This window comes from Oenanthe melanoleuca, chromosome 3 (assembly GCF_029582105.1).
Source record: "Oenanthe melanoleuca isolate GR-GAL-2019-014 chromosome 3, OMel1.0, whole genome shotgun sequence".
Taxonomy (NCBI): domain Eukaryota; kingdom Metazoa; phylum Chordata; class Aves; order Passeriformes; family Muscicapidae; genus Oenanthe; species Oenanthe melanoleuca.
This window is the reverse complement of record NC_079336.1, coordinates 69207149-69231260: the sequence shown is the minus strand read 5'-3', so window position 1 is coordinate 69231260 and position 24112 is coordinate 69207149. Positions and strand designations below refer to the sequence as shown.

Below are 24112 nucleotides of genomic sequence, written 5' to 3'. Positions count from 1 at the left end.
GCTATCTCTTAGGTTTTATAAGGCTTGCTGAAAACTGAAGATTTGGGTTGAGGGTGGCTGTGTTCATTTTTGAGTGAAAAGAAATTTATTTTAATAATTGCTTTTGGGAATAATAATCTTAGTTTACCTATAAGTTTACCTATACTTACCTATAGGATATGAGCCTATCCATAGTTGTAGGTGATTGTCCTACATTTTTATTCAATGGGTATTTTTGTGCACATTGTAGTGCTCAGAATATTTTTAAAGTTTCTCTAAGTTACAATTTCTAAATCAACTATTTATACCAGTAATTCTCTCCTTACAGCATCTAATTTATTGCACTGAAGACTTCAAGATACTTTTTAGGCATTTCTTAGGAATATGAAGTAGTTAATTATTCCATCACTAATTCTAAGTCTCAGTATTGAATATTCCAGTTTGTATAGCCACTCTAGTTTGAAAAGCTTAGCTCTTGATCAGATTCTTTAAAGAGGAATATTTCTTTAACCACATGCTTATTTTGTTAGCTTTTGTTTTTATTACATTGTATTCCTCACAGCAGTAATAGCAACAGTACATGCTGTTGTGTGAAGGTGATCCCTTACTCTGTAATCCCTCAAGAGAACGTTTCCAACTGAGGAAATAACAAAGAACGCAATAAGACAATTAAAGACAGAGTTCAGATTTGAAGGAGTCTTTTGGCCTTCAAAACTTAAGAGATTTATTATGAATGAAGAAGGAAGACTGTAAGGAGAGACTGCTTTGCCTTAGGGATCAGACTAAGGTTTGAAAGCAAACTCTGAAGGGATTTAATCTCTGAACTCTATTAAAATACTAGACGAATTGTTCATTCCCACTGCATATTAGCTAAAAGAATTACAGCTAAATCTGTCAATTCTGTAAAGAATGTTTCAATGTTTCATTTATTATGTAATAATTTTTACTCTATAGATTTTGTAATAAATTCATGGCTTGTTTGTTCCTTCCAGGACTTTTGATATATAACTGTAAATTCCATAGCTAGGAGCTACTGAGGATGCTGAAATTTAATAAATGTAATAAGTTATAAATTTTTCTGTTGGTCCCTTTCCGTAGGAAGCCATTGAATCCTTCAAAGAAGCTTTGAAGCAGAAAGCAGACTTCATAGATGCATATAAAAGTCTGGGACAAGCCTACAGGTACTCATATTCAGAAGTAATTTTAAAGTAATTTGTGTATCTGTTTGTTACAAAATTGTGTAGAACCAAATGTGATATTTGGCAGCTCTAGCAGCTGGTATGGCTATGTCAGAATATGTTCAATGTAAATAATTTCTATTTGCTTTGTATTTTTAATTTAGTCTCTGGTATCTGAGTCTCCCAGACTCAAAGGTTAATTAAATGGCAGTTTTCATTAAGATGTGTTTTAGGTATGCTAAATTATTTTTAAATTATGGAAAGGTTTAATACAACATGAGCTATAGCTGATTAAATCCTGCTTCAAATGTAATGGCTTTGGTTTTCATGCATTTATTTTAAACTAAAGAGCTTTGGTTAATTACTATTCTGATTTACTAGTTTTAAATACTTTTGCCAAAACTTCTTTTTGGCAAATGTATTTAAACCTAGTAAATCTTGTTTGCTTTTCTAGAGTTTCTCTTGTTTGAATTAATTTTATCTAATAATCTTAAAGAAATCAGTGTACTGAATTTTAAAAACTATGATAAATTTAATTGTATATTATTTCTATTTTAATTTTCACATTTCAGTTTCTCTGTGACTGTTTTTTACTGTGTGCTTACATTTACAAGTGTCTTGCACATGGAGTAATTCCCATCAATAAATTTTTAGCTGGTTTCAGTTTTCAAACACCATATGCTTTCTTCTTACTCAGCATTTAAGTAGTTGGTAGATTTTTAAAAGCATGTTTGTACTTAAAAGTTAAAAAGACCTCTCAAAGATAATTTTTTTTCCAAGAATGCTTTATGTGGAAGTTTTATTTACTTTAGTTTCTGAAGAAATACTTTAGGTATGTGTTTCTACAGTTTTAATGTCTGCTAAGGATTGTGAAGATTTGTGGTCTTGTGGGATTGTATTTCACAGTACATATTTCTGGGAGTAACAAACTCTGTGCAGCTGTTCTGTTATTACCACAGAAGAATAGTTGCAAAACTACTGCTTTTGTTATAGAAATTTTCCACTAGTGCTGTGTTTCTCTTCAATGATATCCCCTTTGGACACCTTAAAGTCACCTTTAAAATTACAAAGTAATTTTTCTGTCACTGTTGCCTTCTGTATTTTTCACTTTCCATGTTCTGGAATCACCTAGAGAGCTTGGCAACTTTGATGCTGCTACAGAGAGCTTCCAGAAGGCTTTACTGCTGAATCAAAATCATGTTCAGACATTACAGCTCAAAGGAATGATGCTTTATCATCATGGTAGCTTAGATGAAGCACTAAAGAATTTTAAGGTAAGCAGTCCATAAGTAAACACAAAATTTAAAGGTCTTGTATTCAACAGGTGTGATAAATTGGAGAGATTTCCAGGTTTTTCTTTCTGAGTGTGCATGCATTTGAACTAGGAGTATTTTTTCTGAAGTCTGTCTTAAAAGATAAAACTTAACAGTTTGTAATTAAAAATGTAATTTTGCTAAAACTAAGATGGTTTCTTTAATTGTTTTATGTGTTTGTAAAACTAAGCTCAGGCTGAAATGTTTCATTTTTTTTTTAAACTGGTGATTGTGTTCTTGCTGATACTTTGAAACCTAAAGTTTTTTCATATTGGATGAAAGGTAAAATGTCCTAGTCTGTAATTTTCAGATGAAAATAAGTTAAAATGTTTATCTAATTTTTCTAGAGCATTTTCTTCTGAAAAATTCAGCATATGTTCTGATTCACTGTGCTTGCAAAAATTTTCATGTTGCCAAAAACCTGCCTATCTCTGCTGGCATTATAGAATTGCCTTATTTTGTAGACAGAGCAAAAAAGACAAATGTTATTTGTATGCCCATATTCTTACAGCAAGGAATGAAATAAGATCCCTTTCCAAATGAGTCTGTGCTTATCCCAAAGAGAACCCTTTATGTGCATTATTACATATTCACCTTCTATAACCCAATTTGTAGATATTGGTGTAATTGAAAAGCTACTTCAACTTCTGAGATTGAAATGCTCTTCTAAAGACATGTAATTGCTGCAAGAAGTGGAGCATTCATTTCTGGATCATAAACAGGAATTTGCTGTGTGCTTAACATACAGTAAAGAGCTGGCTACCATAGAAGTGTACTAATGCATGAAGCAGTGAAGGGATGACATAAAATATATGTATCTGTATAACTAACCCAAAATGATTTATTATATTGTCAAGAATATATTTTGCCTAATTTCTCCCAGCTGACATTGAGAGTAAAGTGTGCAAAACATATTTTCATTGACAAGGTTTGGGTTTTTAGTTTCTTTCCCTTTTGATAAAGCTGAAAATATTTTTTCTTACATTTGCTAGCAGTTTAAGTGCTCAGCAGCATTTGAAAGAAAATTATGATGGAAGTGGATCTTAATAATCAGTAAATCTTTTCACATGTCTTCTGACCAGGCAGGTTGGATTATTGATGATACTTTTTCTGTCTCTTGATTTATGGGTGGTTTGTTCCTTTAATCTCCCAGAGATGTCTGCAGCTAGAGCCATACAATGAAGTGTGCCAGTACATGAAGGGTCTCAGCCATGTTGCAATGGGACAGTTTTATGAAGGCATAAAAGCTCAGACCAAAGTTATGTTAAATGATCCTCTACCAGGACAGAAGGCCAGTCCCGAATATCTGAAAGTGAAATACCTCCGAGGTAAGTCGAGATTGGTTTGTTTTGTTTTAAATTTTCTTAAATGCTTCAAGGACCTTAAAAGTGCAAACTTACTTGAAGTTATTGTCATTTAAGAGAAACCTGTGTACATTCTTATGAGCACTGTTGAGTATGTATGATAAGAAAAAGGTACACTGATTCTAATTGTTCATACAGTTAAAAGCTAGGTCAAAAAGTGAACATACATTTGTATATAAACATAGACTTTTGTGATACTTAGTTGAAAAAGACTTATTTCTATGTTAGAAACTGGCTAATAGCAAAATTATATTATCTAAAAATAATGACTTAAAGTCATGTTGTTTAACTAACAAGCATATAACCTGGTTACTGTTTTTTTGTGATGACATAAGTAAACTGATTATGCAAGCAGAACTTAATTTTATTTCTTTCCTCTAGAGTATTCCAGATATTTGCATGCACATTTGGATACCCCTCTTACAGAGTATAATACTGATATAGATCTTCCTGGAAATTTCAAGGATCACTGGGCCAAAAATCTTCCTTTTCTTATAGAAAATTATGAAGAACAGCCAGGGTTACAGCCACATATAAAGTGAGAATTTTTATTTTTTTTAAAGCCTATTTTAAATGGGGGGTCTGCCATTGAATTCAGTAAGACTGAATTAATTTGAGATATTAGGTGTAATTGCAACATCCTGTATATGTTCAGTGGGCTGGAGGGAGGAATGAGGGTTCTTTATCCTGTGTTTAAGTGTTTCTCACACAAATGGTACTGATTTATAAAACAAAGATTTTTTTGCCAAATGCTTTCAGGACTTCTATAGCCAAGCTATGTCTGATGCATGTTTTTCTCCTCTGTAAGAGATGTGTTATTTCAGAATTTTGGAAGCTATAAGCCTGATGTGCAAGAACTCATATGTGTAGCTGATCATCTGGGTTCCATGATGCAGTATGAGACACCAGGATTTCTTCCAAATAAAAGGATACATAGAGGTATACTGAGAATGCTCTGTAAATTGAGGGGGGGTGGCAGGGCAAGTCAATGTGGTGATAATTGAATGCTATATCTTTTCTATCTGCAAATTAGTTTTATACCCTGTTTCTTTCAAACCAGATAAAAAGTTTAAAATAATGATTATTCAGCATTTTCTTGACCTAGCTGGGCACTGGAAATCAGGATCTCCCAGACTTTTTTGATGTTGTCCATTCTTTTCCTATAAATACATTGCTTTCCTGCTTCAGTTTTCCTGTCTGCAAAATGGAGTATTTGTCTCTAATTGTTCTTCTGTTTCTGTTGTTGGTACCTCTGTCCTCCTGCCTCACCTCAGCAATGGGACTGGCCACTCTAGAAGTAATGCAAGCTGTGCAGCGGACTTGGGCAAACTCCAAAGTTCGGATGAATGGGAAAACCAGACTGATGCAGTGGAGAGATATGTTTGATATTGCAGTGAAGTGGCGAAGGTAATGGTCACAGAGGACAGAGAGCAAGCTTGGATTGGTTGTCATAATGATGAGTGCTGCAGTCATGGACAAGAAAATGAACACTTGCTGCCATTCTGTAACTAGAAAGGTTCTGATAAAAGAAAAGGATGGTGGAGGTACAAGGAGTACGCTTCTGAAAATGCTCCATTTTTCTTCTTCCATGAAGAAGGGAAAAAATTGGAATAGCATTTTCCAGTTGAAGCAAAGCTGAGAGAGACCGTAGGATCCACTGCAGCTAAGGCAAATAAAAACTAACAGTTTCAACTCCAGAAACATCAAATGTTTGAGTTGTATGGTTTTTGTAAGAAAAAACCCATATGTTTCAGGAAAAGTTCTTTTCTGTGATCTCTGAATTCTAGATTTTGCCTAAAATTGTTCTGTCTGTGACAAAAGCTCTATTAGAAATATTATATAGATTAAAATGTGTGCCAATGTTGATTTCCTTTGTCTTTGTAGGATAGCCGACCCTGACCAGCCTGTGCTTTGGTTGGACCAGATGCCTGCCCGGAGCCTTAGCAGAGGCTTCAATAATCACATTAACTTAATCAGGTATGAGAGTTTTACCAAACAGCATTCCCATACATACTGAGGGACTGTACCAGAAATTACCAGCTCTTTGTGAAACAGCATTTTACAACATTGAATGTATATGTGCTTATTGTTTTATATTTATTTTATGTTTTCTGATGAAACATTTGGGATTTGTGCACAATTTTCCCTTATGACATTTCATCTTTTTCCTGAATTTCAGTTGTACAACTGAGTTATAGCAGTATCTAAGAAGATCCAGAATATACATATTTTCACATGCTGCTTTTGTTTCCCAAATAACCTTAAATGTATATGTTTTATTAAGTTCATCATAGTTGCAATTTTTGTGAATACTGCCTCTTGAAGGCAGTGGCATCAGTATTGAAACAATGCTGTTCTATTAGTTTTAATACCAATTTACAGTGAAGAGGAAAGACATAGTTCTCATAGTTGTTTTCAAGGCAGGCCAGAATAAAGCAAAAATGACAAAATAAGTAACCTGTGAAAGGTAACAGTTGCACTTGCAAATAAAGGTAAAATTTAAAAGATTCAACCACTGTTGTACGTTCCATCTTCTCCCATGCTGCAAAACTCTATATTTGTAGTCATGACAGTGCTACCTCTTTGAAGTGGTACAAGTGTGATAGACTCGATGTGGCAACATCACTGTCAATCACAGGAGCAGAGTGTGTTTGTGTAAGTAAGTATGTAGCCAGGTTTCATCTTATTCCACCCCACCATGGGAAATACTGAATCTTTGATCTGTCATTCTGCTCTTATGTATGTCTGTATCTTCATTCTTTGAGAAGCTATACTGAAAAAGGAGAATAAGGGAAATGAAGCCATTTCAGGCAGAGAAAAATAGTGATGTTCATGTGCAGAGGCTAATGAGGATTTGTACTCACACTTCTAGTCTATGGAATGGACCCTAGCAGCCTCTCCTTTACTTTACTTTATGGAGTGGCTAATGCAGCACTGAACTCCAGTGCAGATAATTTACTTTGCAAGATGTGCTGCTTTTTGAACAGTCTTGTGCTCAGGTTTCTCTCTTCACTCAAGCCAAGCGTTACATTTGGGCTCCAAACTGTTTCCATCATTGCTGTTGCTGCATTTCTTTCTTGTATGCACAATGCAGCAGCAACCACAGCCATCCGTACTTGAAGACAGAGATGCATCACATACTTCACCTGTTTCTTCATGGTTTTATTTCTAAATGGGAGAGTAAAAGCCTTAACTTCTAGGTGATCTGTGTTGGCAAAAAGGCATTCATGTAACAACACTTAATTAACATCCTGAAACTAATACTGAATGTTTATTCTGCAGAAATAAACCTTGTGCAGAATCTCTGTGTCAGGAACTCTTGCTTTGCTGCGGTCAAAGTACTTTCTTGTTTTCCTTTCATCAGAGAATGCTGGCAAAACTGACGATGTACTGTTACAGATTTTTTGGTCATTTTTATAGACTCTGAATTAAGGTTCAGGAACATTCAGAATTGTAGGCCCACAGTGAACTTAATTCTAACCTTTTTGATTTGGCTGACCAATGGCTTTTAGGGATCTCATCAGCATTTTGGTTATCCTTGTTTGATAGCTAAATACTGGTTTGGCACCTTTTTTTAAGAAATAATTTTGAAGCAGCCTAAATACCACTGCCTTAGGTAAGTGGTAATGGTTGTTTTTTAAAAAATTATTTTAGTTTTGAAGCATGTTCTAGTTCACTACGACAATTTCATCTTAAGGAATTATGCATTTTACATTACTCAGCTTGTAAAATGGCTGCTGGTTGAAGAGACTAATAGGGCACAGAGCTAATACCCTCTTCTTGATAACTGAGATGGCTTTATGGTCTTTTGACCGTCCTTCAGGAAGATACACTTTGCTTTATTATTAGGTTATGGTTTGAAAATTATACTCATGTGACTAAGGCTGAATTCTTTCTATAATAGCATGGCTACCTGACAGCCCAGTGTAACAGTAGATTTAGGCTGACAAATAGCAGTTTGTATGGTATTATGTATATTAAGATAAAAGCTGTTCAGTCAAACAAGAAGTGTAGCAACAGCAGTTGGGTGTTCTTCTAGCATTTGTAAAACATCTAGTCATGCTGAGCTCAAGCTGTCTCTTGGTTTTAGTTCATCTGAATTGTACACCAGGAATTTCTGTGGGCAGAAATACTTGGATTACTTGTCTGTTAGCACAACCTTTTTCTTTACTCTAATTCTTTCCATTGGAAATCCAGTATTGTTCAGTGATTCCTGTCAAATGAGTCTTGTCACAGAGGCATTAACATTCAGTGTTTGGTGAATTAAATTATTTTTTTGTTTTCCAGAATGGCAAAATGTTTGGAGTGTGTCAGGATACAAAAACCTTTTTTGTTTGTTTTGTGTCAATTTGGAGACTTTTTAAAAAAGTTATACAAGAAATGTCTTGTACTTGACAATTTTTGATAGACTTTCATATCTTAATGTTCTCAAGCTGCAAGTGTGTCAGCTGTCTCTTTGTTGGTCTATAGACAAGGGTGAATTTGGCTTATCTCCTTTCTGGCTTAAATGATCAAAGCTAATAAGTTTGATTTAAAGTAGAGAAAATGTTTTCAAAAGCTTTACTTGTTTTCACAGACAAAGTAAGGTTTTGTGATCGGCTAAGCATTAATGATATGCTTAATGTTCTTACAAAAAAAAAAAAAAAAGACACCCTGGAACACTGCAACTTTTGAATTCTTGGTGGTAGTGTTTACTAAACAGGAAGAAAGAGTGGGAATAAACACAAATCACTTTTGGCAACCCACCAAAAGCCTTTCTTGGTATTACAGCTTCTAGATGGCCTTACAGAATGATAGGTCTGCTTTGGATGTATTTTCCAAGAGGACACTCAAGGAGAATCCACTTCCTTATGCTGACACGCTACTGCCTGTTGTACAGATATTTTTTTTAATACAGATGGAAAATGATGGGACGTACAACAAGGGCAAATTATGTATATTAGATTTGTCTTCATCCTTCCGCTTTCCCTGCCTCCCTTTCTTATGTGCAGATATGTGTATGTGTTTTAGTTCTGTTCCATTTCTGAGGACTGATTCTGCTGGGTTTCTGAGATTAGGCCTCCTATGGTGAGAGACTGTCAAGTGAGACATTAGACAAAGACTTGAGCTACCAAAAATCCCGTAAAGTGGAAAGAAAAAGCTAGGTGTATACAGCTTCCTGTGATTGACAGTGGTTTTGCTTCCTCAGAGAGCGATAACGCTTGCTTTATAAAATCTTGTTTTGTAGACTGGGAGAAGAGGAAGGACTCCTACAAATGCAGTAATGGTATGTAATTTTTCCTCTCAGAGTGGTTATAATCCTAACAGGTTTCTACCACATTTTAATATTGATTTTTTTTTTTTTTTTTACTTAGGGTAGTGCAAGGGAAAAAGCAACACCTTTTTAATGTTTTTGTTTTTCAGTTACTACTTGTAACTGTTGGGATTAAAAGCAAAATTACTTCAATATAGAGGGACATAGGTGAATAAAAAAAAATACATGTGGACCAGATATGTTTGCTCTGTGGTTAGAGCAGATCAACATGTATATTGCTAAATGTGTAAACTGGAGTGTGTTGGTTCTCTAGATGTGCAAATTCAGAATTCTTCTAGTTGTGTTATATCTATGAATCTAGGGATGATTATATCTTGTGCAAATTGATAATTATCATATAGATAAGATTTGCTGGAATCAGGCACACTAAAAGTGCGGAAATATGCATGGAATGTAGTTTATCAGAGAACAACAAATCTAATGATACATAAGTTTGAGGAAGTTCACTATGTAATTGATATTTAAAATGGGAGATTGGCAATTCACCACATAGATAAACCCTACATGGTTCAGTCCTTTAACTGAGCAACTGTGAATGAAATTGTGTCAAATATTAATAAGTAATATTTGTGTCCTGGAATGTTGGCTGAACAACAAGACTTCAAGAAACAATTTCTTTTCCTTGTAGGGGACAGGTCATTAACATGCGGTACCTGGAATACTTTGAGAAAATTCTTCATTTTATCAAAGACAGGATCCTTGTTTATCATGGGTAAATTAAATTTTTCCCCTGCTTTTTTTCTTTGTTCACTGGTAATAGTGATCTGAATTTTACATAATATTCATTCCACAAAGTCTAAAGGATTTTTTTCTTTGTTTAGTAAGTTCAGGTTTCCTTAATATATATAATTATTTTAATTCCATTGGAAATGGAGAATTGTATTCATTGCCACATAAAGAAACTTAAACTAATAGGAAAAAACACCTGTGAATTACAGTGTACCTAGAAACCAATTACTGTTTTGCATTTGTATCCATGGTTCTGTCATGATTGGATCTCTACTCTTTCTAAGCATATGATTTATTAAAGATGTTTGGTTTCCTCCTGGTAGAATCAAGTACAGTTACTGTGACTATTGAGAAATTTATTAAGAAGTGAGGAAAAAGGAGAAAAGACAATATGGAAGGTAACTGTAATTGAAACAGGTGTTTTAAATAAGCAGATAATCTTTACTATCTGTTACATAGATGCTGTCCTGGAACTGAAGAGAGTTGTAGACTCTTGAATGAAATAATGTGACTAAAATTAATATGAAAATTGATGTTGGCTTCTGTACTGAATCCTGTGGCTCAGTATTCGGATAACATAAACTAAAAAACGCTTTTAGCTTTAAGCTCTCTAATTTTCCCTTGGCTTGGTAACCTTAATTAAATACCAAGTTCTGTTTTACAATCTCATTATGCTACTTAAATATAAAAAAAAAAAAAAAAAAAAAAAAGAAAGTGTAGAAAATCCTTGTAACAGTTGAAAATGTTCATGTTTTAGAAATATATGATAGTTGCTGAAAATATGTAAGTTCTGTAGTAACTGAGTGTGTCCTCTGTTGCTAAGAAGTTTGTTCAGAGTAAGCCCAGTAGCATTTGACCTTAAACCTGACCAATTTATGGTATGATTTCTAAAATAATTCTGTTCTTAAAATCTGGTATAGTGTAATTAATAATTATTAGAGCAGTAATTTAGCAGGTTTCTTCCAGCTGTGCCTGCATCTGAAGTATTTACTTGCCTTTGAGGCTACACAGATGTGTATATTTTGTGAAGAACATCTCTAATTTTAACTCTCTTCTACTTCCATCTGTCCTTACCTAGTAACCTGTGCCCACAAACACTCATGCAGACACTGTTTGATGCTTTAGAATGGCCAATAGCAACAGTAAGATACGATAGTTGAATACTGAAATTGAGGTTTGAAGCTGAAAAAAATAAGCTGAGCTGATATTGGAGCAAATTGCTTTTTGAAGTATAGGAGAGCATGTGGACAAGTATAAAGGAACTAATTTTCAGAAAATAAATAATTAACTTTCAATAACTTACTTCACTGTGGCTGATTAGCTTAAAGATATGTGAATTTCCAGAAATGCTAAATATGTTCAACTGTTGCATTTAATGTTTAATTTTTTTCCAGTGCTAATAATCCAAAAGGACTGCTGGAGGTTCGAGAAGCTTTGGAAAAGGTACATAAAGTAGAAGATCTTCTTCCCATAATGAAGGTAAATTACAGAAAAACTTTAATATATGGTAAAAATTATAAAATATGTTCTGGGAGATATTCAGTTGCTCAAAATAAAACCATTGTATATAAACTTTAAAATGAGTAACTGGAAATACTAGCACAGGTTTCTCCAAATCTGCATATATAGGGTTGGACTGTCCCTTTGATATGTGCAAATGGGTGATGTATATTTTAAATCCTTGGCCTAACTGTGAACTGTTAACAAAATTATGGGACACTAAAATGTTAAATGTAATTCTTTGAAGCCAGCCTTCTCAGCTGAGGGTTTGTGGTCAGACCTGCCATAGTGGGCTCATTCTGTGCCTGTACAATAGGAAGGAGAAAAATTGATTGATGTGCCTGAAAGATCAGGAATATAGAAGCTCTACTTACTTTTGGATTCGTTGGTGCGGCTCAGTATGTGGTGGGGCTGGCACGGGGAAGTGGGGGAATAGTTGCCCTTTGTGACTGATAGATAAAATTAAATCCTGGATAACATTTTTGAGCTTAGGAAGACTTGGCAAAAAAGGAGTGGGAAACTTGCAGGTTTTCTTCCTGCTGCTGGTGGTCTTTGTAGAAAGGCTTTGGATATATAATCTGAAAAATGGTTTATACTCTTATCTCAGCTTGAGTAGTAACGTTTGACCTAGGTTTAAGTAAAAGGTGTCCCTTGTTCCCCCGATTCCTCCAGATTAATCTAGGGTGAGCAGTGTGTAAGTATTTGGGGTTGGGGAAACAAAGTTACAAAGTATGTCTTTTTTAAGGGTTGTACAGGATTTTAATGAGAGCGAATAAAACTTGGGAAGAAACAGCTATGCTAAATAGAGACAAATTCTTTACTTTCTTATCTTGTGTGTCCACACTGGAATTTTGTATCTAATCCAAGCAGCTGGGTTGCCAAGAGCAGAGATCTCTGAAGCTGCCTTGCTGCTACTCCTGGCAGACTGAGTTTGGATTTGTTCTTTCTTGTAGTGCTCACTTGTGCACTAGAGTTACCTTTGCAGGAGCTACATGGCTTAAGCACTACATTTTTCTATGGGTTTTTATAATGTATTGTGAATATAGGTTATTTGAAGACACCTTAATTTCAGAGGTCCTTTTTATATTGCTGCCTTGTTCTTGGCTTTGAAAGATGAAGCCAAGTGGATATGAACTGAACCTTAACAAAAGCTTTTGCTGAAGTGGTAGCACCTTAGGGTGGATGGACAGCCTAGTGTTCCCTACTGATACACAAATGTGCTAGTAGCACCCTGTAGGGCATCTAATATGGTTACTTTTGAATTTTGGGCCAGAAAAAATGCTGCCAGGGGATTTTAAAAATCCAGGTTACTCCAAGAAAATGATGAAAATATATAAACATAGTGGACTTCATTACGTTATATACATTTATTACATAATTATTTCAAAGTAAATGTCTCAAGTGGCAGCAAATATTCTTTCCAGTTTCCTTACCTGCACATTTTGGTCTGGTTTGAGTTCCTGCATCCCATTCCAAACTGAATCAAAGTGGAATACTATTTTATTAGAGGCCTTTAGTTCCTTTAAAAGAAATGCGGATTCTCTTGAAACAAACCACCCTGGATCACAGGTTTTGAGTTAATATAAATAACTGCATGAGTAAATGCTGGTGTATACTAGTCTTCATTAGTGCCTATATAAAATAAATGTCTTTTTAATAGTGATGTAATTTGGTTATTTGGGTAGCTGGCAAATGCTGTATGTGGAAAGCTGGGCTTTTGGCTTAAGTGCAGTTCTGCCTGGTTTATACAACTCTCTGGCTACAGTGTTACTCTTAGATAATGTAGCTTTGTAAAATTTTTAAACCTAGAGATACTTTCCTTCTGATGATGATAAATACCAATTGAAACTGAATCACAGTTAAGAAACTGTTGCTTTGAGTTGTATTCTGGAATTTACACTTGGACTAATGCAGCCACTTCTTAGTGTAAACATAAAATGGAATCTCAAATTCCTGCTTTTCCATTTACATCGTTGCACCAAAAGGTTACCATCAACATGCAGCTTGGGGAGGAATCTGTGCAGCTTGAACAGTTGCATTTCACAAACAGCACATTTTATTCACTGTTTAGTTATCAAGTTGAATACCACTGTGCCTCATTCAGTATTTATGGTTTCCATTCAGAGGGAAGTAAAGGATGAATGAAATAATGTCACTGATAGTAACTTTGTTCTGTTCCATGTATTTTAAGTGCTTCAAAGCAATAGGTAGGCAGTCTCTGTCTCTGCTACCTCTAATATTACTTTTTTTTCTTTTGAAAGCAGTTTAACAGTAAAACTAGAGATGGATTCACTGTGAACACAAAAGTTCCCAGCCTGAAGGATCAAGGCAAAGAATATGATGGATTCACAATTACAATAACGGGAGATAAGTACGTTCCCAGTTTTCAGGGATTAGGGTACATTAAGCAGTGATGAACTTTTAGCAGTTAATTGTCTGAAATGCTGTTTCACTTCATATAAAGTGGGTTTTGTTTTTCACTAGAGGCATTTTTGTAAATAACTAAAGTTTGTTCATTTGAGGGCTTGATTCTTGTTGTGTTTATGACAAAAAGAGAATATGGGTAACCTGATGGAACTGAGTTGATTCTCTAACATATAGCACAAAAGCGAAAAGAGACTGTTTTTCAGCTTAGTCTATAAAATACTTAAAAGGGAAAAGTATCAAATACCTCAGTCTTTATACATATCAAAATACATTTCTTCTTGTGTTTTATGTTGACTGAGAAGTCCTGAATGGAATGGAAATTTCTGTGATATAAGAACAGAAGACACTCTCTTCTATTTGAGATTTTGGCCTTTTTTCATGTTTGAGATGTTTGCAGATCTTTTTATCTGCAAGTGAAAATTTAAATAGTACCTGAAGGTATGAGAATACATTCAGGAGGCTTTGGATCATTCTGTGGGTGTGATAGTGAATGTCTCATTTTATGGATTTTGATTCATTGCCTTTTGGAAAAGTGGGCAAGTCTGAAGCTCAGAACTGCTATCACACTATTAAGTAAAAACCTTTTTGAATTAAAATTTTACACATTGGGATTTTTCCCAGAATTTGTGTGCTTTCAATAGTGGCATGGAATCCGAACTTCCCTGCTAAAATGTTATTGTATCTCTTGTTTTTTTACTTTACATCCTAAGTCACAGGCTTACATATGATGAAAAGACATTAAGTATATGGCCTCACTATTTTGAGGAAAATATTTTGGTGTCAGTAAATAGCCTAACTTTGTTCTGGACAAAGTTTGATATCGTTCAGTCTGTTTTGATCCATAGTTTGTAACTGCTTTATACCAAAACAATCTCGTTTTGGTAGTTTAGAAATGAAGAAAACTACACTCTACATTCTATACAAAAATCCTAAGTCTGAGAAGATATTTTAAAATTTTATATTTATTATTTTTTACCCACAATTTAAGTGAAACACTAATGCTTGCCAGGTATTCTTCAGTGGAAATGCTTCATCTATGATTAGGTGGCAGTCTTTATATAGTCTTTCAAACTTATAATGTGATGTAGTGTTTTTAATTCAGTGATTTTGGGGTTTTTTAAATTAAATGGGAAGTAATGCACATAATCTCCTGCTTAAGAAAAGTGATAGGAGAAAGGTGATGTGTAACTGTAGTAGATTTGTAATTTACCCTGGATATGGATCAAGTTCTGTTAAAAAGTCTTACCTCCTTTTCTTTTTCATCTGCTTAACAGAGTGGGGAACATACTATTTTCAGTAGAAACTCAGACAACAGAAGAGAGAACACAGCTGTATCATGCAGAAATAGATGCACTATATAAGGATCTAACAGCTAAAGGAAAAATTCTAATTCTGTCTACAGAGCTGGGGGTAAGGCTGTTTAAGGAGTTATTAATTCCTTGAAAAATGCTTTTATGTTTTTATACTTTTGTTTAATAGTCCCTGTTTTAATACTTTTTTAGCATTCTTAGGTAATAAATTTACTTAAACCAAATTATGACAAATACCATAAGAAGTTGCTATGATTCTATCTGTTACTTTAAAATTTGCAGTGCTTTGCCTGCAGTACTAGAGATTGTCCAGGCAAAATCTCAATATCACAATGTGTTCTGTTTTTTTCTTATTTCTCTCATGAGTCTGTGTTCACCTTTGTCATTATACCTATAAGTACTGTTTAGAATTTGGCTCATGGTGATTACATATAAGATGAGTAGCACAAATTCATGAGAAGCACTAGAATTATGTTTGTATTGATTTGATGTGCTAGGACAATCTGACTGCATTTGAGCTTGTGCTTTTTCATCCTTTAATAGGTGTGTAGATGAACTGTTTCACCTAAATGTTAAAGATACAACAAAGTAGTTTGTTTAAACATCTGTTAATCAGACTTCATCTTCACAGTTTAAAATGTTCACATTTGAAATGGTTCTTAAAAAAGAATTGTGGTGACATAAAACTTTGCAATGTGTAGCTTTATAAGGTATTACCTGATTATTAAATTATCTTTAAGTCATGCTTTTTTTTCTCTTAGGAAGTAGATGCTGTTTGCAACTTGATCCTGTCACTAGTTTATTACTTCTATAATTTAATGCCACTTTCAAGAGGATCTAGGTTAGTATTGGTGTTCATCATATCTGTTACCTTGAATGCCTGCTATACAATGTCCATGTCTTGCAGTACCTTAATGTTTTTTTTAATATTAATATTATTTTTTAATAGAGCTGTGTGCCCTGCACAGCCTCTCCTTTTGTGCTGCTGTGACAATGGGAACTGACTTGGTACTGTTCTAAAAGCTAGTTTGTAATTGCTAATGGCAACTATTCATAGCTGCATGTATATTTAAAATGATGAGTAGTCTGTATTTATAGAATCAGCTCATGCATTGAGAAGTGTCATTTTTAAATTGTAAGGCTTGCTTTTCTAATCTATATTGTGTTATACCACTGTAATTTCATTTAGGAAGTTTTTGTGAAATGTATTTTTAAGATGAAATATATTTTAGCATAACTTATTTTAAATAAATACACTAAAATATGATTTTAGTAAATTGTTGCAACTGTTAGGGTCACCAAATGAAACTGCAGTATCTTACTCTTAGATACAGTTCAGTATGAAAAAAAAACCCTCCCATTTTGGGATTTTTTAATCAGTTTTTGCATTTATCTTATAGATGTAAATGTAAAATTAAATGTAAATTGTAAATGTAAAAATTAAGAAAAATTCCGTCTGAGATTCACAGTTTAAAAAATAAAAGTTAAAAATTAAACAATTGAACAGCTTTACAGTTTGGCTCTATTGCAGTAGAGTTCATAAACTCTTCTGGGCTACAGCTGATCTTCTTGGGAACAGGAGTCTGATTTGTTTTCAGCCCTGTGGAGTTTTAAGAACTCCAAAGTCTGAAAATATTGTTCTGACTAATGTAGAAACAGTAATAAAACTCCATAGGTTCATAACTTTGCTCTAGTGATGTTGGATAGTTACAGTGACTTTACTTTTTAAGTGTTTTGTACTTGTTTCTTTATTTCTAAAATAACTAGTACAGTAATCTTTACTAGCCTTCTATGAAACAATACTATGTTCCATTTCTTTTGTAGTCTAAAATAGCATTATGGAAAGACTTCTACTCCATTTGTTGCTTTTAATTTTATTCTTTTAGTGTGATAGCTTATTCAGTGATTATGGGAGCACTAATGGCAAGTGGAAAAGAAGTATCAGGAAAAATCCCTAAAGGAAAGGCAAGTATCAAAATTTCAAAGTACATTAGCTCAGTCTTGATGGTAGAAGTAATACTTGTGAATGTGGGGAAGGAGCTGTAAGAATGAACAGAAGTTGCATGCTTATTTGCTGGAGGTGGGTCAGCTGCATATGCTATGGTGTCTTGCAGCCTGAGAGTGTGTTGAAAATTCCATTGCTATTCTGACAGCTGGTGAGTTTGGAGATGGTATGTGCAATAATTTGGATCAGTCAAATTGTAGCAGTTTGGTCCCACAGGAATTACAGATCTGTTACTGAAGCATTTCCAGTGTGCTGAGCTGCTCTTTTCAGCTTGCTTTTGAGAAGGATTCTGAGAATATTGGAGAAGAATTAGTGACTCTTCCAGCCCACAAAAGAAATTTTCTGTCTGTTCTCTCAGTGTATTGTAGAGCTTTTAGGGGTCAGTAAGTAGAAATAGATTTGCAACCTGTCTTGATTTCTCCTTCCCCTCTGTATTCTGCTGAAGTTAAACTAAGTCCTAGTTTTTAAGTGACTACATTTGAGTATTATACCACCTTGCTCAATAAACGATTTAATTTTCTTCAAGAATTGGCTTGTTAGCTGTATTACCTTTTCAGCATGAAAGGAGTGAGAACACCTCTGTCTCATTGTCAAAATAATCAGTAAAGTTCCAGTGAGAATCCAAGTTGTTGAAGAAAATACCCTGCATGGATAACTGAAGAAAGGGTGATTTTCTCTTTTGTTCTAGAAAGCCCTGAAAACAATGTACTCCTTTGAGTACAATGAACTCTAGTAGCTTTTAAGAGCATACAGCATTTGCTTAGAAGCAAGAAAGCTTCTTTTCAGTACACCATTAAGCTGGTATCTACCCCATTCTGTGGGAGTTCAAGCTAAGGTAAAACACTTCCCTGGGGTTTCTGAAGTATTTTCTTAGGACTTGATAGAGTAGTATTTTGATGATTGATTTTATGCAAGCAAGCAGAGTTTCAGGATTACTACTAAGCAGGATTTCTGACTTACAGGAGCTTTGAAGACATCTTTACGTTTGAGAGTTTTCCCTGAAACAGAGTGCCTGAATACAAATTAACCTGTTTTTCAGAAAAGCTTTCATGACACGGAAGAAATTGTTGAATAAAACTGGAGTTTGTTTATCGCTGGTGTTGTTAGAAGGGCTAAGCTGGTCCCAGACTTACAACAACATGCATTTTCAGGCTGCTCTGAAGTCAAAGGTGCACTGTAACCAAGAGTCTTGTGGTTGCCTGGCAGGTAATTCAGTAGCCATGACCAGTGTAGCTTCCAGTACTGGTTGTAGTGGAATGTGCAAACCCCACAGAGACTTAGTGCCTGGCTTGGATGCTGACTTCAAGCAGATGGTGAAGGACAAAGTAGTCAGGGCACGCACAGACTAGTTTGTGAGTTTACTCTTTTCTTAACAAGAACATAGGTAGCAAAGCCCTCAAAGCTCTTTCTGAAGTTAGAGAACTTAAAAATTCTGTAATTTCTTAATATCTCTTTTGTTTTCTTGCATTTTCAGCTGGTTGATTTTGAAGCCATGACAGCACCAGGGTCTGAAGCTTTTAGCAAAATAGCAAGGAGCTGGATGAATCTAAAAAGGTAAATTCTTTTGTTCAGGTGGGGAATAGGGAAATCAAGTATGAAAGACTATGTGTAAAATTCAAACCTATACTAAGAAATGTTACTTAGAAATTATAAATTTAATAAAGGATTCAGTGCATTTTTTAACACAGCTTAGGAATTGATGAGACAAGATTTGCATTTACACACACAGTGTATTTCTAGTCTAACAGAGTAGTTAGTAGTCTAGGCATTCAGTTATGTGAGTATTATCCTCTAAGGAAATTATTTGGGTTAATGTTTTCTTCATTTTATCCAGTGGGTCAAATTTGTCTTTTTATATTATGGCTTATGATTAGTAGACCTGGCAATGAGTGAACACAGCAAGGAGAAATTTTGACCCCTTTATTTTTAATTCCTACGGATCTCTTCAAACTATATATCCAAAGTAATTTGCTTATGCTTTAGTTCTATTTTGATCTGAGAATAAGTATTTTCAAAGTAGGTGGACATTTTGAGTATTGAGAGTTACATTACTTAATATAGGTGCATGACTTCTGTGCAATATTTAAAATTTTTTATTTTCATATGAATTTAGAATTTAATACTGCATACACTGACAGTGAATTAATATTAGGAATCTGGTACATTTGATTGGTCCCCCTAGTTGTTATTCCCAATACAAAATCTAAACATCAGGCCAGACACAACACCAGTTTCTAGTATGCTTCAAGTCAGAGTCAAGACACTTGAAGGGTTCTGAGAGAATTGGCCAAGGTCCTTTCAGGGCCATCTATAATCTTGGAAACATGGTGCACATTAGGAAGCATTCTTGGTTACTGCAGGAAAGGAAATCTTGAGTTGCTCTTCAGGAAGGCCAAAAAGAAACCCAGAGAAAGTGTAGGCTGGTCAGCCTCCTTTTGATCCATGGGAAAGTCATGGAGTCCTCTAGGAAAGCATGTCAGTTGATATGAAGGAAGAAGTCACAGAAAACAATCAGCATGAGCTTACCAAATGTTCTGTGACCCAATGATGGTTTTCTGTGCTAAAAACTGACTTTTGGGGATGATGAGAGCAATCACAGTGGTTTATTTTTACTTCAGCAAAGGTCCCACACCACAGTACTCTCATATCAAAGTAGCACATTATGGTCTGGACAAAAGGACGACTAGATGGATTAAGATGATGTTTGGATAACCAGATTTAGGGAGTACTGAGCACTTTGGACCACACTTAAAATACTGCATTCAGCTGCAGTAAAGACTGTAATAAACCAGAGCAGATACAGTAGAGAGCCACCAATAGGCCAATGGTCTGGAGCACATGCCTTAACAGGAGAGAGCTGGGCTTGTTCAGCCTGGAGAAAATGAGGCTTTGATCTAAGAGCAGCTCTGCAGGACCTGTGAGTGTTTGGTGGAAAGACAAAAAGCCATGTGCATGAGTTGAAACAATGTTTAGACTTGGCATAATCTTTACATCAGCAGACTGCCCAAAGAGACTGTGCAATCTCCACCCCTGGAAATTTTCAAGACTTGGCTGAATAAAGCCCTGACACCCTGATTTGACTTCTGATTTGATCTTACTTTGAACAGGATCTTAGATTCCATATCTCCTGAGGTCTGGTCCAGCTTCTAGAGTCTGTGGAACTCTGCAGCTGCTCTTAGTGCCAAACATTTCATACTGTTTAGTGTTGTTTAACTTTATTATCAGCGATTCTGAGTCTGATGAATTTCATTAGACTGTAAAATCCCTTCCTAAATGAAGAAGGCTAATAAGGCATCTTTGTTAAACTTAGGCTAAAAATCTACTTGTAAATGAGTCAAATTCAGTATTCAGTAAGGAGTGACATTTCTAAGCTACAGGTGTAGCAAGTTGTGGTTTTTATTAAAAGTAGTCTGCACAAATATTTAGACATGCTTATCATGGAAATATAAAATATTTATGGTTCCCACAATTTTTTTCTGTAATTCTCTCAATTATATACTCTAGTCTATTAATCCTCTGTTCTTGCTGGTTTTGGTTTTGTGGGTTTGTTTTTTTGACATATCTTTACCGAAGAGAAACTTCCTTCTTGAGAGTAAAGTCATCTTAAGATATTTCAGTCCTACCCATATGTTTCTGACTCCCTCAGCTGTACTGTTGAAACTTATGTGAACCCATGTCAAATCAGATCAGGAAGTAATTCATGTTAAAGATAACCTTGCCAAACAATTTATTTTTAATAAATACCATTTTGTAGTATAGTAGAACCTATAGAATTGCTGGATCAAATTAGAGATATATAATAGGTGAGGAAATGAGCCAGAGTGGAGAAGTTGACTTTGAGAAAAAAAAACCAAACAAAAACCTGTAGCACTGCAGCCCAAAGGACTTGGTGTAATAATATGAAGGTAATTAGCCTGAGTGGCTAATTTGTCTGTGGTAGACAAATAATAGTGGATATGGTAAATTAGGCTGGAAGACTTAAAGCAATACATTTTAACTTGTGCTGCTTTTGAAAGCTCTTCTATGCAGACATTGTTTTCATTTTGTATGGTGACAGAGTAGTCGTGAAAAGCAAGAGCTGTTTGTGAACAACAGATTCTGAGAATCATTGAATCCTTAAGGTTGGGAAAAACTTTAAGATCAGTGAGTCCAGCTGCTAATCCAACACCACTGTGTTCACCACTAAACCATGGCCCCAAGTGCTGCATCCACACACTTTTGATGACATCCAGGATGGTGATTGTACCATTTCCCTGGGCAGCTTATTCCAATGTCTTCACCCTTCCCATGAAGAAGTATTTCCTAATATCTTATCCAAACCTTCCCTGGCATAACTTGAGCTTTTTCCTCTTGTCTTGTCCCTTGTTAACCTAAGAGGAGACCAACCCCCAGCTGGCTATACCCTCCTTTCAGGTGGTTGTAGAGAGCAATAAGGTCACCCCTGAGCCTCCTTTTCTCCAGGATAAACAACCCCACCTCTCTCAGTTGCTTTTCCTAAGACTTGTGCTCCAAACACTTCACCAGTTCCATCCAGCCCTTCTCTGGACTCACTCCAGCACCTCAGTGTCCTTTTTGCAGTGAGGTGTCTGAAACTGGACACAGGACTTGGTGTGTGGCCTCACCAGTGCAAAGTACAGGGGGACAATCACTGCCCTGGTTCTGCTGGCCATACCATTGCTGACAGAGGCCAGGATGCCACCGGCCTTCTTGGCCACACTGCTGGATCGTGTTCAGCTGTAGTCAACCAGCACCCACAGGTCCTTCTCTGCCCAGCAGCTTTCAGCCACTCTGCCCCAAGCCTGTTACATGGAGTTGATTCTTGACACAGGTTGCAAATTTGTTGGAGGGGAGAGGATGAGGAGAAGTCTAAGCTAATGTGTTAACTTGCAGGTAAATTATAAAACTCATCAAAAAATAACTTGTTGGTTTTTTTTCTCTTTCAGTATTTCACCTTCTTACAAGAGCCTACCATCAGTATCAGAGACTTTTCCAACCCTGAGAACGATGATTGAAGTACTAAATACAGACTCATCTCATTGTCTAAAAAAAACTATAGTTGTTGTATAATTTATACAAATAAAAGGCCAAGAGTTACCGCTTCATAAATTATTTTGAACAGCAAATTATGGTCAAAATTGTTTTTGGTTTTTTTAATAGAACAAACTTTCTTGTTTGTTGCCAGTAAAAGAAATCTTTCTGTGACCAATAATATTAAAAAGGAAAAAAGAAGTAGAACAGCTGCTTTTAGATATTAAGACACATTCTAACAGAAATAGTTACTCAGGGGCCAAACTGAAGAGCAGTAAGAAACTTGATCACAGTTATGAACTGAACACACTGCAGGTGAAAATTTATTTTAAAAAAAGGGAAAGTAATCTTCATTGGAAATAATGCTATACTACTTTTCATTGTTTTGTTTTTTTTTTTCAAATCCTCTGACTGCTGCACAGAAAACTTAGAGCTCTACCATGTATTAGTAACTAGAGAATACACAGGCATTTCATGTGCAGTCCAGTGAAAGAACAGATGTCAGCTTAAAAGAATGGGGCTCAGGGAGACAACATTTGGAAACAAAACCAAACCAATTACTTATTTGGAGTTAGGCTCTGAGTAAATGTCAGAAACACAACAATCTTCCTTTCCAAGTACCCATTGATGGTGGTGGTGGTTGGCAAAAGTTATTAGGCGATTGACAGGATTGAAGTTAGGAGCACTGGCTGGTGTTCCTTGAGTTGTTATTGTTGAACAGACTTGGCAGCATTCTGGAAAGGCAGGTTTCCTTAACCAAACCATAATAAAGGCAAATTTGACCACCTGTCTGTTTAGTACTAATGAACATGAATTTTAAACTTTCTTGATCAGAATTTCTGTAAAGGGCAAAAGTCGGTATTTCTTTTCAAAGTAAGAAGGCTTGTAAGTTTTCATTGAAAGAATTGGGATCTTGTCCATTTGTAATACAGGTATTCCCAACATTCTATGCTTGAATACCTTCTTCTATCCCACTAGAAATAAGCACTATTTGTTTCTTCTGTTTAAAAGTCTGGAAGTTTAAGAAACCTCTACTGCATTCATTAAGGAGGAAAGGAATTGTTGCTGGAAAAATAGCAGCCTGGAAAATATGCCTAACTTTATACCTTGATTGTGTTCTAATGTGATCTTCTGAGTTTTGTTATGTCTTTTATTATTTATTGAGAAAGGGGAATTATATTGGCATTTGACCAGACAGTCAAATTCTTGGGAACTGTAAAAAAGGGCTTTTGTTTTTGGGATTAGACCAGAGGAAGTGGAGAAAGGGTGGTGGGGAAGGAAAAAAACTGCCTGGGCAAACAAACCTGAGTTTCCTTGTCCTCGTTTCTTCCTCCTGTGACTGACTTCATCCCCCACCCCCTGGTGGCAGACAAAAGAGATTAATGGGAGATCATGGGAGGGTTCAGTGTAACGTGTATTACACCTCTTATGAGTGTGTGTGTGCCTGCAAACGTGTTTCCAAGGCTTCTTTTTCTGGGTGTGATGCAGATGACTAAGAAAGTAAGTGAGCTCAAGTGAAGTGCTCTCAAACAAGTTTAACAAACAAAACAGGGTTATATAACTGGGCTGGTATGTGATGACTTGGGGAACTGTAATTACCTCCTAAGAGCCAAGTATGTGGAGAAATCTAATTATAATTTTCCATCCTCTTCTTTGTCATCTTAGACAGCTGGTCTAGCAATACCATTTGAACTCTTAAATGGGAACATTATTGTAGTGCATCTCCAGTCATTTATCTATTAAGAATGATACTAAAGAAAGCAGAGTGAGGGAAAAAAAATAGGCTAAGCAATGAAAAACCATTAATCTGAACCTTAATATTTGTGCTACTTTGTAATATATTTTGAAGATAATAAAAATTCCCCTGCAACTACCTAGGCCAAAAGTCAAAATAGATTGTGTCACATAGGCAAGTATGTCAGAAGATTTATCTTAGGTAAGCTTGGTTTTATTGGTAGGTTGGTT

The 24112-nt window shown here is 35.4% G+C and overlaps 1 protein-coding gene across 2 annotated transcripts in view; it reads left to right on the top strand.

Moving 5' to 3' along the window:
- TTC13 (tetratricopeptide repeat domain 13) overlaps positions 1-22242 on the top strand; it is a 38188-nt gene extending 15946 nt beyond the window's left edge. Inside the window, exons 9-23 of one of the 2 annotated variants that reach the window (XM_056486776.1) lie at positions 1078-1160; positions 2290-2431; positions 3624-3798; positions 4216-4372; positions 4643-4773; positions 5109-5241; positions 5719-5811; positions 9777-9860; positions 11272-11356; positions 13642-13748; positions 15079-15214; positions 15876-15955; positions 17001-17079; positions 18594-18673; positions 22063-22242. In XM_056486776.1, coding sequence (XP_056342751.1) covers positions 1078-1160; positions 2290-2431; positions 3624-3798; positions 4216-4372; positions 4643-4773; positions 5109-5241; positions 5719-5811; positions 9777-9860; positions 11272-11356; positions 13642-13748; positions 15079-15214; positions 15876-15955; positions 17001-17079; positions 18594-18673; positions 22063-22186 — 1689 coding nt within the window. In that variant the 3' untranslated portion in view covers positions 22187-22242. Of the gene's footprint in view, positions 1-1077; positions 1161-2289; positions 2432-3623; positions 3799-4215; positions 4373-4642; positions 4774-5108; positions 5242-5718; positions 5812-9776; positions 9861-11271; positions 11357-13638; positions 13749-15078; positions 15215-15875; positions 15956-17000; positions 17080-18593; positions 18674-22062 lie in introns of both variants that reach the window. The other variant, XM_056486775.1, reaches the window with a different exon arrangement.
- The last annotated feature ends 1870 nt before the right edge of the window (positions 22243-24112 follow it).